Source organism: Amblyomma mixtum, chromosome 3, assembly GCF_055824585.1.
Source record: "Amblyomma mixtum isolate Tamu chromosome 3, ASM5582458v1, whole genome shotgun sequence".
NCBI classification, from domain to species: domain Eukaryota; kingdom Metazoa; phylum Arthropoda; class Arachnida; order Ixodida; family Ixodidae; genus Amblyomma; species Amblyomma mixtum.
In genome coordinates, this window is record NC_143014.1 from 51,952,814 (window position 1) to 51,969,488 (window position 16,675).

A 16,675-nucleotide genomic window follows, 5' to 3' on the forward strand; every position below is an offset into this window, starting at 1 on the left:
GTCCGGGCTTCAGGTGACGTCAGCCGTGTGACGCAAAGCGCAGGGCGGAGCGAATGTCAGAGGCACTTGCCGCCTCTGAGTTACGGTGTAAAGATGCCTACCAGGGTAACTTTTTCGCGCCTTGTAACGTGCGTAAAAATGTTTTAATTAAAATTGTTTTTTGTCGGTTAGACTGTTTGGAGGATGATCTACAATTCTGCGAATACAACATACCCCCTAAAATAAAAATAAAAAAGTTTATTAAGATATTTAGTTAATCAGCGAACTAATTAAAGCAGTTTTCCTCTTGCCTAGCGCCCGCCGTAGCCTCCAGTATAGCCCCAGTGCTAAAACAAATCTAAAGCAATTTACCTTTTTTTTTTAATTTTGGACCTTCTAAAAAAAAACACCTGGTATACTCGTGTAAGGGCCACCCCCCTGTAAGGGCCGCACCCCAAACTTTGGAGCCGAAATTTTGAAAAAAAAAAAATTATTTTCGTAGCCAAACGTGAAAGTTCGTGCACCAGCAAAAGTTAAACTTCACAAGTCTCTACTAGATGGCGCTAGCTGCTTTCAACCCCCTATCATCATTAGTGCTTTGAGATCACGCGGGGACACTGTTTTGTTTTTGCAACCACTTCTCTCCAGGAACCATTTTTTCTTTGTGTGGTGCTACGGTCTTAGGCAGTGTGTTGGTGTGGTTGTGGCTGCTGTGTGCAGCATTGTTCAGTGGACCGTGGCCTATGTTTACCGCTTGGTCATGATGGGCAGAGATTTGATTTCGTACACCGCGGCCTTCAAGGTGAAAGTCGTCGCTTACACCGAAAAACAAGGCAAGCGGGCGGCTGGACGCAAGTTTAACGCCAATGAGAAATGTGTGCATGTGCACCCAGAAAGAGCAGCTCGCTGGTATGAACTGCAACTGGAAAGCATTCCACGGGAAACAGTGAAAGTTTCCAGAGCTTGAAAAGGAACTTATGAAGTACGTCACAAAGACAAGAAAAAATGGCTATGCAGTGTCAACGGAGATGATCCGCATGAAAGCCGTCACCATCACTCGCCACATGGCCATTCCACTTGCAAATTTTAAAACAAGTAGGGGATGGCTTACACGCTTTATGAATCGGAACGCACTCTCCATTTGGCGCACGACACTGTGCCAACTGCCTAATGAGTACGAGGAAGAACTGTTGAAGTTCCACCGCTTCGTTAACAGCCTTCGAAAAGAGCACAGCTATGACCTGTTTCAGAGCGGGAACACCAATCAGGTGCCTGTCTTGTTCGATACACCAGAAAATAACGCAGTTGATTTTAAAGGTGCAATCATCTCTGTGCATACAACCGGTGCAGAACGGCAATGGTGCACATCACTGCCGCAGGCAGAAAGCTGCCACCTTATGTGGTTTTCAAGAGGAAGACATTGCCAAAAGAAAAGTTTCCAGATGGCATTATCATTAGTGTCCACAAAAAAGGTTGTATGAGCAAAGAACTCGTTTTGGACTGGGTAAAAACAGTGTGGGCGAACCGACCAGGCAGCCTGTTGCAATGGAGGACTCCTACTGGACGGCTGAAGAGAGCTTTGCTGCACCAAGTTTGTTTGCGAATTTTAAGCACATGACATTCAGTGTTATGAGACACCATTGTGAAAAGCTTCAAGGTGTCTGGAATATCGAACCAGATGGACGGCACCGGAGAGGACTACCTCTGGGACGATGCCCATGAGACAAGCTCTTTAGGTAGCTGCCAGAGCGAAAGTAACGAGGAATTTCCTTGAATAAAGTATGTGTGGTCATTTAGCAGTGTTTACAGAATTATTTAGAACAGTCACAGCAACAGTGCGACGTTTCTGCGGATAGATATAAGCCTGACTCATGAAAGAGCTGCATGCCATCAAAATTGCGGAAAAAAAGTGCAGCCCTTACACGCGTATATACGGTATGTCCTTTCTTTTGTCCCCCTTACTCAACATCCTACTGGGCCTTGCAAGGTATTACGAAAAAATAAATAAGTACAATGGCACAATGCTCTGCAAAGCAACTAAAGGCAATACAGTCATTTCACCAATATACCACACCAAAATTTCTAGGAACCCTTCAAACATACTGCAAAGACTCATGCAGCAGGAATAAAAATCCAAAAGCTGTAAATATCAGTGGTAACAGTACCTCACAGTCACACTATCACATGTTACGATGATGTCTGTTTTATTAGCCATTACCATATCTACAAACTGTTTAATAGCAGCTTTAAATTAAGGAACACAAAAACGGGGATCTGCCCAGATTCGGTGACCTGTTTAATCTATTACACTTTCCATTTGCAACAGCAAAATTTGGAAGTGAAATTTTTTGGCAGTTTTACACCATTTCACCTACTGCCACTTCTGAGTAATCCAAAAATCTAAACCAGTGTGTAAGTTGATACAGCTTATGTTGTTCCGAGTTGGGAGGCCCAGGCAAGACCTCTAAGAATTTTCAGTTTATTCACCTGTATTTACCAGCCTTTTACCACCCCATCCCAAAGTAAATTAAACCTGTTTATAACGCCAACAGTGTGGGTCAACTCAATGAAACATCAACAGGCAACCAAATTAAGCAACAAAAGTTACCAAACCTGGACACAAAGTAAAAGTTGCAGTCGTCTCGCAAGTCTGAAGCCACCCGGCGGAATGTTGTGTACGCTTCGGTATCCTTTCCAGCGAAATAGCCAAGCAGTGCTGGTTTCTTTTCCTGAAACATACACAAGAAACTTTGACACTAAAGATCTGTAGTTCTTTCCCATATCTTGGGCATACCCACTGGCATTTACCAGAAGGACGTCAAATGCTGACATCAGCTAATCTTATCAAGTATATAGTAGACAAACAAAACCCCGTTCAAGGTGCAGTGCATATAAGTCAGATTACAAGAAATTTTAACCAAACAAACTTGCACAACTTTTTAAAATGAACTTGACTAGTCTCGCACAATAAAGATTACATTCGTGACTTGTTTATATGGACACTTCAATACCCAGGCAAAATTGTGCAAAAAGCAAGTTGAGTCAGCCATAATAACGAATCGTGAAGGAAAAAACACTATGTAAAGTAAAAACACCTGATTCTGTACATACATGGTGAGCAGTGAAGTTGAAATTAGACAATCTTGCGAGCTACAAGTGCATTTTCCTAATTGCCATTACCTTTAAAGATAACCCAAGAGTCCATGGGCCTCATGATGGCACCTCATGGTGGCTACAATTGCTCACATCCCACAAACTGTTAGTGCATCGCTGTACTCAGTAGGCTGAGTTACTAAATGCGGCTTTTCAGTGTAGCACAAGCTGCAGAAAAGTTTTTTTCATAACCATTCGTGCAGTACAGCAAATCATAACGCGAGTCAACTAGGCTCCTCAGCACTTTAAAGCATGAAACCAGAGAGAAAAAAAGAGAAATAGAAAAAGGGGCACCACTCAGGCATTTACCGTATTTTCCAGTGTATAAGACGCACCCTTGTATAAGACGCACCCCCCATATATGCAGGCTGTCATTGAAAAAGTTAGTATATAAGACGCACCTGTGTATAAGACGCATCCCAATTTACCCAGTTAGGCTAGTGAGGCTTAATTAAACATGCTTGTGCGACCATTGCAAAATGCACCTTACCTGTGAGAAGTTCTTAAGCACCGCTAAGTGATCGAAAAAGGCAACACTCACGCCATACCCACCCACGTTTTAGCAAAAAAAGAAAAAAAGAACGAAGGAACTCTCCTTATGTCCATAAGAACATTTTATATTAACTTAAAACCTTCGAAGAAGATCTTGATCTTAAGATGTGCTATCAAAAAGCACGCCCATTTCTGGAGGCGACCCAGCTGAAACATTTTCTTCGCACTACGTACACGGAGCAAACAAAGTTGCAAAGGGTGCATTAAAGAAACGCTGGCTTGTCTTGACAATGGCGAGAAACGCGATTGTCGCCATCTTTTGGCATTACTTTTGCTTGGGGCCTGCGAAACGGTCGCAGGTTTATGACTCCAGAAGTCGTCATCCCCACCGTTTAATAATAAAGTTGCTCTCGGTGGTCCCCGTATTGAAGTATTAACCGTGTTAAAACCGCGTCATTGGTAGTGATGCTTTTTTCGGTGAAAAAGCTTGAACATGGACCTGAGTAATTTCTGAACTCGCAAAAAAAAAAAAAAAAAAACAGAAAAAGTCGCATATAAGACGCACCCTTGTATAGGACGCACCAGCAAGATTTTTGAAAAAAGCCGCGTCTTATATACCGGAAAATACGGTACTCTTTCACGCTGCCTTTCGCTGGTGTCCTGCAGTGAACGCACGGGAAAGGAAAGATCTGGTTGGGGCCGTCGAGGATTTCTTCTTATCACTGTCCATTTTCATGCAGCAAAAATACATGCGCTCCAAAGGCTTCTGTGCATTTCCACCCTGTCCATTGTCTCGACAGTGAGTTTACATATTAAGGGGAGATACGGGTATTAAAAAAACAGGGGTAGACATGTATTTCTTCCCCTTGTTTTCAAGAATATATTTAATTTCAGTATATCTTAATTAGTTCCCATATTTTGAGAAAAGTGAAGCTCAATTAGGTAATTTCTTAGGGGTCACTAAGACATTCCCTCAATATTTCTTGGTTCCGATTGAAATAGAGCTGTAGCCAGAGACCTTTCATGCAGAGCAATGCTATTTATATTGTTATTGAGGTATGTCATACAAAAAAGTTCAATTTTGTTGAAGCACCATAATTATGAAATATAATTAGGTGACATTATTGTTCAAAAAACTTGATATGTTCGACTCAGGCATAAAAAAATAGCATAGCTCCACAGTTTAGCTCATTCTGAATACAATGGTATAAGATTAATAAAAACTGCACCATAATAACGAAAACTTCCGTAAGTAAGGCTAGTCATGTTGGCAAAAAACACGAAGTGGAGCAAATCTCATTTGAAGTGTGCGCGCCAGCCATTCGGAGGTCGTTGTAGAGGCCTCAACAAACAGCGAAATCCAGATGCTCCGAGAGAATTTCATAACACAGTCGAGCCCGGATATATCGAACCCCGAAATTTCAACTTATTGGCTATATCAAACACACAAATTATCCTCAGGAAAATTCTTTGTAAGAGTACAGGAGAAAGTCGTGCATTATATCAAACTACAAACTCGCCGGATGTTCGAAATGTCAACTACGTGCCGCATCCCTACAAGTGGTGCTTCTCCTAACAACGCTCTTCAATCCCTTTGCGCACGCAGAGATGGTCTGCTACGCAGCCTTGGGCATCTGCTGACAGCGCTTGTGCTGTGAAAGCGCATGACGAGGTGAACATGGAGTGTGCTTGAGGGTGGCGTTCGGTATCATGTACTCATTTTCCATGCCATTTTGTACTCATGCGGTGAAGTCAACCTATCTAAACCCTGGCGATGGCCGTTGTTTGGCATCCTTTATTTGCTTTGCTGCCAAAGGCATTGCAGAAACATGCTATACTTGAGTATTTTTTCTATAGTGTACTGGTAACAAGATCAGACTCTAATGATAAGCAGCGGCTAGTTCCAAAGAACCGTCCGATATGGCTTGGATGCGAAGCAGGTTATATAGGCCTACAAACTCCTAGCAAGCGTGCACTGCCAGCACGCCGGCGGGCATCAATGGAAGAAGTGCATCATTACCGTGGGCGCAATTTGTTGGTTCTAGGTTACAGTTCAGCTCATCTATTGCGATTTTTTACATCTTGAATTATCAATATATCGAACAATTTCAAGATACCCTCTGAGCTCGAAATATGCGAGTTCGAATGCAGTTGGTAATAGCAGGATGTAAGGAATAGCGCCAGCTTTCGAGCAGCAAGACCAAGATGACAGCCATTGAGCACGCCCTTGCGGAAGCGATGGGCACAAAGTTCTGTCACAATTTGCTTCGAAATCACTAATTCGGCACTTCCGAGTTGCCAAATATATCGATTTTTTAGTAGCTGGAGGTCAAATTAGACCTTGAAACTTTGTAGGTAGGTACTTTAGAGTATACTGAACCCGAATATGCCATTTTTGAAAAATCTAAATTTTCGCATTTTTTTACCATTTCGAGACCGGCAGAGATAAAGACGCATAAAAACATTGAAGAAGATGGGTCCCTAGAAATTATTCACAAATTGTAGCTGAATAGTGGTGATTTCTGTACATTAACGTCTTGCTCATTATTACAGAGAAGAAAACAAGCAACCAAAATAAAATGCCTATAGTCCTTTAAAGTTGTAAACTAAATTTTCAGACCAATTTAAGAATGCAGGCAAACGGCCTCCTGTCAGCCATTCAAGAAGCAGGAAATGAACATATTTCACTATCCAAAAGGGGTCATCTGCGCACTTGGTAACCCTGGTGAAGTGCAACATGGTCTGTGTACTTTACTTAATGACTGTACCAGCTGATCCATGGATACATTTTTGCTCACAGCCACTAGATAACTGAGCATGACAATCTTCCAGGCATGGCTCCAGAACTTCAGTATAAGCTGAGCCAGTTGAACAGCCTATCAGCCTAAAGAAGCAGTGTTTTAGTATTAACCAGAACCTTTGAACATAAGTAACAAAAGACACTAAAAGAACTTAATACAAAAAAAAAAGGCGACAAGAGAAAAATGCAATGAAAAGCAGGTCTTCTTACCTCCACATGCTGCGCCTCTGCTTCAGGCGGTACTTCCACGACTTGATCTTTCAGCATTTCAAGAATATAGTTCTTCATGGCCTCAGCCGAACGCTGTCCCCGATACTCTCGTTTCATGACCATGCCATTTCGCACTAGTTTTAATGTGGGATACTTTGTAATGCGGTGCTTTGCTGCGATGGATGCTGAAAGACAAGAATCCAAAGGAACATTTTTCATTGTAATACAATTTCTCAATTAAATCCATCCAAAACATGCCTGTCAGAAGCACTTAACACACAGCAAGCAGTAAGGTTATGCTTCCCGGAACCTTACACACAACAACACACAAGTCTTGGATTTTTTTAAAAACACTCTGGTTGCCATGCATGGGTACTAAAATCACGATTTCTGAATATTAATGTGGTCTTGAATACAAGAATACTTGAAACATTCAGAGTAATTATTTGCAACATTGCCAATATCAGACAGGATGGAAATGAGGGCCAACAATAATGCTGACATGACATACAATCTACGAACAGCCCAAAAATGTACCAAGCAAAAACAGCACACACTATTAAAAAAAAGATAACAATAGTTGCACATACTTTCCCTGTCGCAGTCCACTTTTCCAAAAAGCACTTTGTTGGGCTCCTGAAAGGAATAGAATGCAGCGATACCATGAATTAGCAACTAAGAAGAATTAGCAACTAAGCAAATTGATACTAAGAATCATATTGATGTAGGTGCCACTAGCAGTTGGGTGAGAAACAGGTTGCTTAAAAGGGGAGCGAAGCCAGAATTCAGAGAGCAATGTCAATTATTGGCCATTGCGCTCATATTCTATAAGTGATGGTGGTTGAAATGACCGCCCTTGCATTTTCGGAGGACCGTCATTACTCGCTACTGCGGTGCGAAACTTTTTTGAAGTCATTATATTTTAAGAACTCCCCCCCCCCCCCCCCCCCAAAAGACAGCAACTACAACTTTTGGCCTTTCAGCTCTCAGCTCCCTGCCAGGGAAAATAAGCATCAACAATGGATTATTTATTGAGAATGGACACTGGCTTGTTCACTGCTGGCCAATGAGAACATGTCCTTCATGGAGAATTGATGCCAGTGAGTTTAAGCCAGGAGTGGGCCCTCTAAGAAGACGGAGGGTGGAGTGGCAGCCAAACGTTACCCACCAAGAGGCACTCTTTTTGGCTGTTGACATTGTTTACACTGCTGCCCATAAGCTCCCTTCCACAGCAGGGGCAGATTAAAAGATTCTTTCTCACTCAACTTTCAACAAAAACAGAGCATATAAGCACAACTTTCCAACACTCTAATCATTCATCTTTCTCAGAGAATCAGACGCTATTCACAATATTTCACCAATTTCAGCAGTTTGTCGCATGAAAGGAGAGCTACCGGAAGATATTCAATGAACAATTTGGACTTTCCATTCCCAGTACTGACAGGCTTTTAGTGCTCTCAATGCTGCTCCTGAACCACCCACCAGTGTGACATGCAGCAAGGTGCAAAATGTACAGACTGAAAACAAAGAGCCTGGATTTGCCCTTTGTGAAAAACAAATAAGCCATAAAAGTCAGCAGACAAGGCTCACTAGCGTTTTGCACAGTATCTGCTACTGGGAGTTTAACCTGCAGTATACGTTTCTCATGCATAAAAATCCTTTTACGAAACTTCTCGGCATGTGGCCAAATAGAAGTTTCCTCCAACTCAAAGGGCACAAGCTGTGGTAATGCACCCTTTAATGATGTGCCTCGTGCAATGGAATCGCCACTACAATTTGGCACACCTTCAGTTGTCACAGACATGTACTATTCAAAAACAGTCCTTCCTGTAGTCAAACACTTTTGCCAAAATAAAGCAATCTGAACATAAACAAACCTTGGTTACTTCGTGGACACTCTTCGCAGCTTCTTCAAACACTGGAGCTAATATCTGGCTGAACCGGCACCAGTCAGCATAAAAATTAAGAAAGACTAGCTCATACTTTCCTGAAATGAAACAATGCAAAAAAAATGAAATGCAACGTGATATACAGGAGAGAATTTAAAATGAACAAAAACCAAATGTCTGATAAACATACCGATGTGGTCATCGAAATTGGAAGAGGTTAGAGCTACCACACTTTCAGCAGAGGCTTGTTTTGCTCTTGACAGGAACTGAAACGGCAAAAAAAAAACGAAACACCCAACTAGGCATTGAGGAGTAGAACTGTTTCTGAGGAGTCTCCATAAGTGCAGGTGTAAGCATTGAACTCGTCAGCCCAGCAGCCCTAGTAAGATCAGATCAGGAGCATAACTTATGGGTCAGCCCTGGAAGAGGCAGCCCCATTATTCTTGGACATTTATGTAAAAAAAAATATGGTTATACGTGGTTCTCTTGTGCAAAATTTATTGCCTCCCCTCCTCTAAAATATTCCCCTAACTGAGATAGTTTCATTGCTACACAGATTGCTCCTATTAATGACTAACAAAGAAACAGCCAAGTAACTTAGTTTTATACTCGTCATTTACAGGTGGCTCTAAATGTTGGTCGCATCAGGATCACGATTACTGTGACACTGTCTTAATTTATAAACGCAGTATCCCAATGTACCTCTTCGACCACAAACAGACCTGAACAGAGAAATAAATTTCAGTAAAGCAAGCTATGAGTGAATGTGCGATATCAATACGTTCTCAAAGTGCATGACAACATTTCTAGCTGGTCAAATGTTTAGGGAAACCCCCCAAGGTGGAGTAGATTTGTAATAAGGGTGGTCCCGGGCTCGAACCCCGAACCAGGACGAATTTTTCTTTAACTACGAAGTTTCTGAGAAAGCTCCATAGCTTTCCTTTGTAGCCGTATGGCTGCACTCGGGTGGATGTCAATGAGTAATTACTCCCTTATTACAATGTTTGCAGCTGCTGTACATGCATAATAATACCACTGCTTCCCTCTAACTTCATTCATAACGTTTTTGTGTCAATCTGGATTCATACTGTTTTGCTTCTAGAAAATGATTTAAACCAAGTTTATTAAAGGTGCTTCAAAGTTCTTCAAACAGTAACCTAATTTGAAGCAGAGACGCCAACAAGATGAGCAAGGGTCACAATCACAAACACATCTCCCTCACCTCCCTACCTTTAAACAAGAGGTGCACAATTAGCTCTGCCTCCTGGGCTGGATGCTTCCTTTTATTAAGGGATGATATTGAAACAATTTACATTCAAATAGAAGCTGGGAATCTTCTTTCCCAAGAGCACACCACTTTTCAATATAGTCATCACTAGTAGCAGTGCACTTCCGCCACTTGTACACTATCATAGTAGAATGAGATTGAATGTTGATGGAATGAAGTGTGCACTGCATCGGTGACATTTGCATCAGACACAAAGGTTCTTTTGTCGTGGGAGACATGCTGCAAAAGTGCAATGGTGCAGGGTCAAGGTTGCAAGGTGGGCGAGGAAAACAGCCACCTGCATTCTTTTACTACAGCATGTCGAGACTAATGCACTCCTGGCGGGGCTATATCGAAAAGTGATGAGCTTCTGCAAAAGAGGATATTCCGAACTTTCGCTTGAAAGTAGCACCGTTCACTTTAAGGCAATGCCAGCCCTTAATAAATAAGCTGCTGCACAGGAGGCAAATATCACTGAACACCCTTGTACATTTCACAAATGAAACTCAACTGCCCTTAGACGAAGTGAACTGTCTCGTAAAAGAAATTATTTCATCCTGCTCCCTAAAGGCATAACACGAGAATTTCTTTTCTTTGAACCTCCGTGTCCTTCAAAACGATGCAAACAAGTTAGAGCTAGACCTATTATAAATGTAAAGGTTTCAGGTTATTGGCAAAAATTCACTGCCACCTCAAAGTTTCGCAAGACAGTATTTAACCTTGGTAAAAGTAACCAAACCTGGGCTTCACAAAGGTAAGTTTTCCATGCAATCTAGAAATCTTTTCCCTGTTTCTTTTTTATACTTCCATTCTTTACATTTTAGCCCATTAAGCTCATCTTGAAGACACAGTTCAAACAGAAACACGCACTTTTAAACTGAACAATGAGAGCTGTAACAGGCAGAAAAGCCGAAATATAAGACAAGCATTGCTAAATGCCCAGTCATGTCTTCCTACATGCTCCTGCACATACGTCACCGTTTTATGAAGCAGTAGCAGTCTCTTGCCAGGCCACCTGGCAAACCCTGCTACTTGGGTGCAAGTTCTTTTTAAACACTACATGCAGCCCTGCTTAGCAAACATCTCTTTTCACTGTAGATGCTATGTACAATCAAGTGCAGACACAAAGACGGCAGATATCAAATTTTTGTACACCTTAGCGATGTTAAATGCTCTTGTAGAAAGAGCAACAAAAGAACACTATCGTGTTCCATTATTAATAAACGTGCACTTCAGCGAAGAACACTTCAGCAAATTGTTTCACGTTTTCAGAAGAAAAAAAAAAAACGGATTGATATGTTTAATAACAAATGCAGGGAGTAGGTCGATAAGCATCACTATTTCAACAGGAAAACAAAGGTGCACTCGATGTGCACCTGATAAGAGTGTTAAGAGAAGCAGGAAAAGGACACTGATGACAAACCGGAGCTGGACTGCATCGACAAATTACTGTATTCTAATGACAAGGAGATTTCTTTCACTGAAAATGGAGCTTTCAAATGCTCGAGAAGGACAAAAAATGAAATATGCGTGTCATCACCAGTGGCCAGTTTCACAAGTAAACAGTGGTGTGCTGGCAGTTTTTCTGGTGCATATCCAAGAGGCTAGGCTACACCACCAATTCGAAACATAGATCACGAAGTCCTTTTCAGTGTGGACGTCATGAGTTCGAATCAAGTGGAGGGAAACTTTTCATATTCATTTTCTTAGTAATCAATGCATCTTTTGCCAGACAAACACCGACATACCCAGAAAGAGCCACAGAATCAATTCTTGCTAAGAACAAAAATTGGATGGTGGTGTTTCGTCTCCTCTCAAAATGCAACGCTAAAGTATATTAAACTTAATCGTTCTGCATTTTTATCGCTCCACTCCCGTTGCGAAAACATGAAAAAACTCGACACATAAGCTTCAGTTATGTCTCTACAAGAAAAACCAGGGCACTACTGTTTTATTCATCTCACTCAGGAAGTATGCTTAGCACAAGTCAATGCGAATTTACACATATGATGACTACAAGTGTTTACCAGACCCAGGTCACCTTCAGCAAGACGTGCGCAATCCTGCAACAAAGGCTGTGTAGATTGAATTATTCAAGGCAGCACATACACGTGTAAGTCTGCAACGTCAGCAGACGCGTATGTCTTGCATTGGTGGATGCCTAATCAACACCTGTGCACACGTCGCATCCAGCTGTGCTACAGGAAGCCCAGCGTGAAGTTTTATGTTGCTGCTCGTCATTTTCAGAAAAATAAAGGCACAGCATAATACACCACCAGCTTCGAAAACTATCCAAATTTAACTCGCAGTGCAAGCTAAAAATTTAAGGAAGCTTTTTGTCATTTGCACAAATGGTCTGAGAAACTGTCAATTCGTGAATCATTTTAATCAAGGTTTGCCTCTATAAGAGTAGAATAAATGCACTCTTTCAGAGATACTTCCGAGGTTAATAGCCCGATGGCAGGGCACGTTCGAGCGAAACCAGTGTTTCGGCGCAACTGCATAGTCATAACATAACGGTCAACTTCATTCCGTTGCTTTCAGCGCGCCGCTTACAACGTCAAGCCATTTTCTCTCTTTTCTCTACAAGCGCCAAAGTTGTCGAACCGCTTTCCGCTGTCTACCATGAATTAGAAAAAAAAAAGGGAAAAAAATCCCGCGGAAAGACTTTCACCTGAACAACGCAATGAAGTCCCATCAAGTCGTCAATCCACGGCCACCGATTCACAAAATGACGCCTTCAGTGGCGGAACACGAAGGAATGAAATGACTTGAGCCTGCCGTCTTTCTAATTAGTATGAACACGGCCAGTTGATGCGGCAAAGTAGCACCAGCCGAACCAATGAAGGTGTGTTTCGTGACCGATCTCCCTGATAGGGTTCATTTCATTAACTACGAGGGCGAATACTAGGCAAGTAATACTCGAAGCCCGCAAATCGCAAAACGAATGTTGGCGAAAACAGATTCTGGCAAACAGTTCATCAGTCAAGGGAATGAAAGGGCCTACACGTCTGCGATTGTCGTGTACACAGGTGCAACGTGTACCGGCATTTTACACTCGTCCGCCTTGAAAGGGCTTTATAAAGATCACGAAGGCGCCTCGATAGATATGCCAAGGCAAGTAACACGTGTACATCTGTGGCACAGGCAAAGCGAAATTGAGAATAACAGTCACATTAGACCAGAAGATTACTCAACCAGAAAATACGCCCGGAAAAGCACACCTGTTTGATGAAATGGTACTCACCAAGAACAAAACAACGCCTATGAGTTTGTTAAATATGCTCACGACGTTACAACGCATTTTTCATGACAAGGATACTACGTACGAATGCCTATAATTTAAAGGTGCAGCTCAACAGCCACTGTTACATTGCCATGAAGCGACGAACGACGGTACGTGTGAGAAATGAGAATATACTCTCAAACTCAAGCTGAGTGAAGAAAAATAACAAAAATAAATAACAACAATCAAGTTGAATAAAAAGCAATAAATAATTTCACTGAGTAATCAAATTGCGTTACATAATAAATTAAATCTTTATAAGCTTTTACGCGGCGTCAATATAAAAAAAATATAACAATAACTTTCGGTTTTGATTTCTCTAGCTCAATTAAAATTTTGGTAAATAAAACATAACTAAAAATTAACTATTTGAACTTATGTTTAATATTTTAAACATATTATAGGTTTTAAAATATCGAAAACATTGCTGGCAGCAGAGCTCGCTGTGGTAGAGGCTATGGTATATGCGCCTAAATGGCGCCAAAAGTTCGACTGTGGGTAGGGTCCCTAGAAGTAGGGACCCTACTGTGGGTTCGTGTGTGATAGCGATATATGTTGTATCAAGTTTTCTGCTGCGGTTTATTGCACTAGCTGTACGGCACGTTCAATCGCTGTTTGTTTTAGTGTGGTCTCGTAATGGGGAAGTGATTAATATCTTGGCTCTTGCGACAGTACTGTAACAACCGTGCTTACCTTTCTTCTTCAGTAGCATCTATATTGGCTGCTACGACATATGCAATGGTTCGACTTGTGTACAGCGCATGAGGGGTTATGTGGAATTGTCTGAATAAAGCCCGGCGGCCAGCCATGGATAATCAGGTCTAAATAGAAATCAGTTATTGGTTTATGTGTCAAGAAGCAGATGAACCTGCTACTGTTCACCTCGGCAACCAGTAGCCTTGATTGAACGTTCCTGGCAAAAGGTAGCGGCAGGTATCGTTGAATCTAAAGAGAAAGCTCCAGGTAACTGCAGATATTCCATAACCTTGGCTGATTACTCCACAAAATGCATTGAAGTCAGGCTAACTTCTGAGGTTACAACCGTGTTTGTAAAGCAATATCTCGGAAAATTGACGGACGATCATGCGAACTGATGAAGCGAAGCTGCGACAGCAGAGGAGCTTTTGATTTTAGCCATACTTTGGCTTTACGCTGGTCGGCTTCTCATGGCAATTTATTTTTGTCGTCACTTTTTCGGTGCGCTGCTGCGTAGAGTGGATGTGGGTGGGCGGCGGATTTTGTGCCGCTGCTACGTGAGCTTCTGATGGCTACCAGAAATACTTTTTGGTTACCAAGCCTTTGTTCTCGGTGAACATGACATAGCTGTTATACGCGAAATCTTACCTACTTATCTAGCTCTACCAAATATTTCTCTTTCGTGTCCCTTAAATGATACAGACCATTAACGATAATGTCGCTTGTGTATTGGTTGGCAGTGCAAGCCTTCAAATAAATTCACGAATAGTCGTAATAAGGCTATATAATTTGTCTCTGCACCCCCCCCCCCCCCTTCCAAACTTGCACAGAAAGCAGAACGGCGCCTTCAGCGTGGCAGCGAACTGGGCTTTACCTACACCGCAAACGAAACGAAGAGACGTGCGTCTTGCACCGTGATATTCCTCATCTATCCAATCATGACAAAGAAGCCGTACTCCCACCTTCCATGAGCGTGCGTAAAAGGGGTTCAAGAGGGCAGTGCCCCTACACGCATGGGGAAGTAGGGCGCAAATTTGGTAGCGTATTGTTTCCTGTTACCCAAAATGACGAATTAGCGCTACCATGAACTTTGCCCCCCCCCCCCCCCCCTCCCATTTTCATGGAGAGATATATGCACGAATATATGGCTCCATCCCAATATGAGGGTCACAATAGAATGTAACGGCACTACAGAGTATCCGCCTCATAACTGCCACTACACAGGCCGAAACCAATTCAAGGACAACATGGCCGAAGATAACGCAGTCAACAAGAGATCCTTCGGACTGCAAAAACGGACCTGTTCGATAATTAGGATCTTTATGAAGAACCCTCAGCTTTTCCACCGGACCATTTTATGTTTGCGACCGATTTCCCCCGTGTTAATGGTGTCCGGAAGTTCCATTTTTAGTTCAGCGTGTGTCAGGCCACGGCCGCTTGATGCAAAGCGCTTGCGCTTTGTATATAGCGGCCGTGGTCAGGCATAGAATATATCAAACTGTGGGAGCCGCTGCGGTAGATTTTCTGCTGATTTTGTGCGTTGTACCATGCCAGTTGTCATATTCCGCGTGAATAAATGTTTTCCAATCCAATCCAATCCGCGCGATTGCTGCGTTCAGTAAGCTGGAAAGGCAGGTGGAAAGCGCCCGACTCCGAGGCTGCCGAGGCCATGGCGGCCGTCAACGGCGTGCAGCAATGCGTGGCTCGTGATAACATCTGCGCCGCTAAAGATATGCATCAGCGTAACCGACGAGGGTATACGCTTATACGCACTATGGAAAACCATGTGCCCGCTTTCGAACCATGTTGATGAGATCAAGCGCTTGCAGGCGGCTCGCACAGTTGCGTGCATCGAACGGGATGGTGAGGAAAGAGAGACAGAGAAACCTCGCTCGCACCACTAATGTATCGCGGGTCCGTCCGAAACCCTCCGGCGTATAAAGTCCCTCTACCCTGGATCCGGCATTGGCGGAAACACCGAAGAGCAGCTTCCAGAACCGCTGTCGCACGCGCCCGTCACTACCGACAGGGAGCCCACGATGGAGTGACGGCAGCAGACGACGTGTACAGGCGCCCTCGGAAGTTTTAGGGGCGCGAAAGCCTCGAAGTAGCTTAATTTCTTGCCTATTCCCAAAGTGCATGTGCGTCCTGCCGCACAAGCGATGAAGTTCAGCTTTAGCCTGACTTCCCCGTTCAGGAAACTTCTGCGAACACTGCACGGGTGCATTGCATGTCTTCGGCGCATGTCTTCGGCGCGGCGCCTTTGTGACCAGCCCAATGCGCGCGTTTGCTACCTTTATTTACTTGGGAAGTGAACAAGGTATATATACCGCAGCATTTGCAGCGCAGTTGATTTAGCGACGACCGCTCAAGAGCATAGGAAACGGGGATCGATCGGCCGTAGTGTGCACTTCTCACAATCAGCACGATGTAAGCCTGTCGTTACTGGCCTCATGGAATGCTCTTTTTCCCACGCTTAGCGACTCCGCCTCAAAGTTACGGCAGAATGAATAGCTTCGCGAGTTTTTACGCTTACACGCCGCTTTAGTCGCGGTAGAGGCGTTCGTTCGACGAGCGACAAGGCAAGCAACAGCAACCAGAGTTTTCAGTACCATCATCATCAGCCTGACCACGCCCACTGCAGGGCAAAAGCTTCTCCCACGTCTCTCCAACTAACCCTGTCATTTTCCAGCTGCAGCCACCGTATCCCCGCAAACTTCTTAATCTCATCCGCCCACTTAACTTTCTGCTGCCCCCTGCTACACTTGGCTTCTCATTACATGCCCGGCCTAAGCCCACTTCTTCTTGATTCCGACTAGGATGTCATTAACCCGCGTTTGTTCCCTCACCCACTCTGCCCGCTTCCGGTCTCCTAACGTTACACCTAACATTTTTCTTTCCAG

The 16,675-nt window shown here is 43.2% G+C and overlaps 1 protein-coding gene across 1 annotated transcript in view; it reads right to left on the reverse strand.

Annotated features, from left to right (window-relative positions):
- The window catches only part of ERp44 (Endoplasmic reticulum protein 44), a 35,898-nt gene extending 22,683 nt beyond the window's left edge, over positions 1-13,215 (reverse strand). The window contains exons 1-6 of the mRNA XM_089579156.1: positions 13,038-13,215; positions 8,714-8,789; positions 8,512-8,621; positions 7,225-7,270; positions 6,635-6,819; positions 2,593-2,708 (exon numbers count right to left, since the gene is read on the reverse strand). Coding sequence (XP_089435282.1) covers positions 2,593-2,708; positions 6,635-6,819; positions 7,225-7,270; positions 8,512-8,621; positions 8,714-8,789; positions 13,038-13,094 — 590 coding nt within the window. The 5' untranslated portion in view covers positions 13,095-13,215. The remainder of the gene's footprint in view (positions 1-2,592; positions 2,709-6,634; positions 6,820-7,224; positions 7,271-8,511; positions 8,622-8,713; positions 8,790-13,037) is intronic.
- Positions 13,216-16,675: the final 3,460 nt, after the last annotated feature.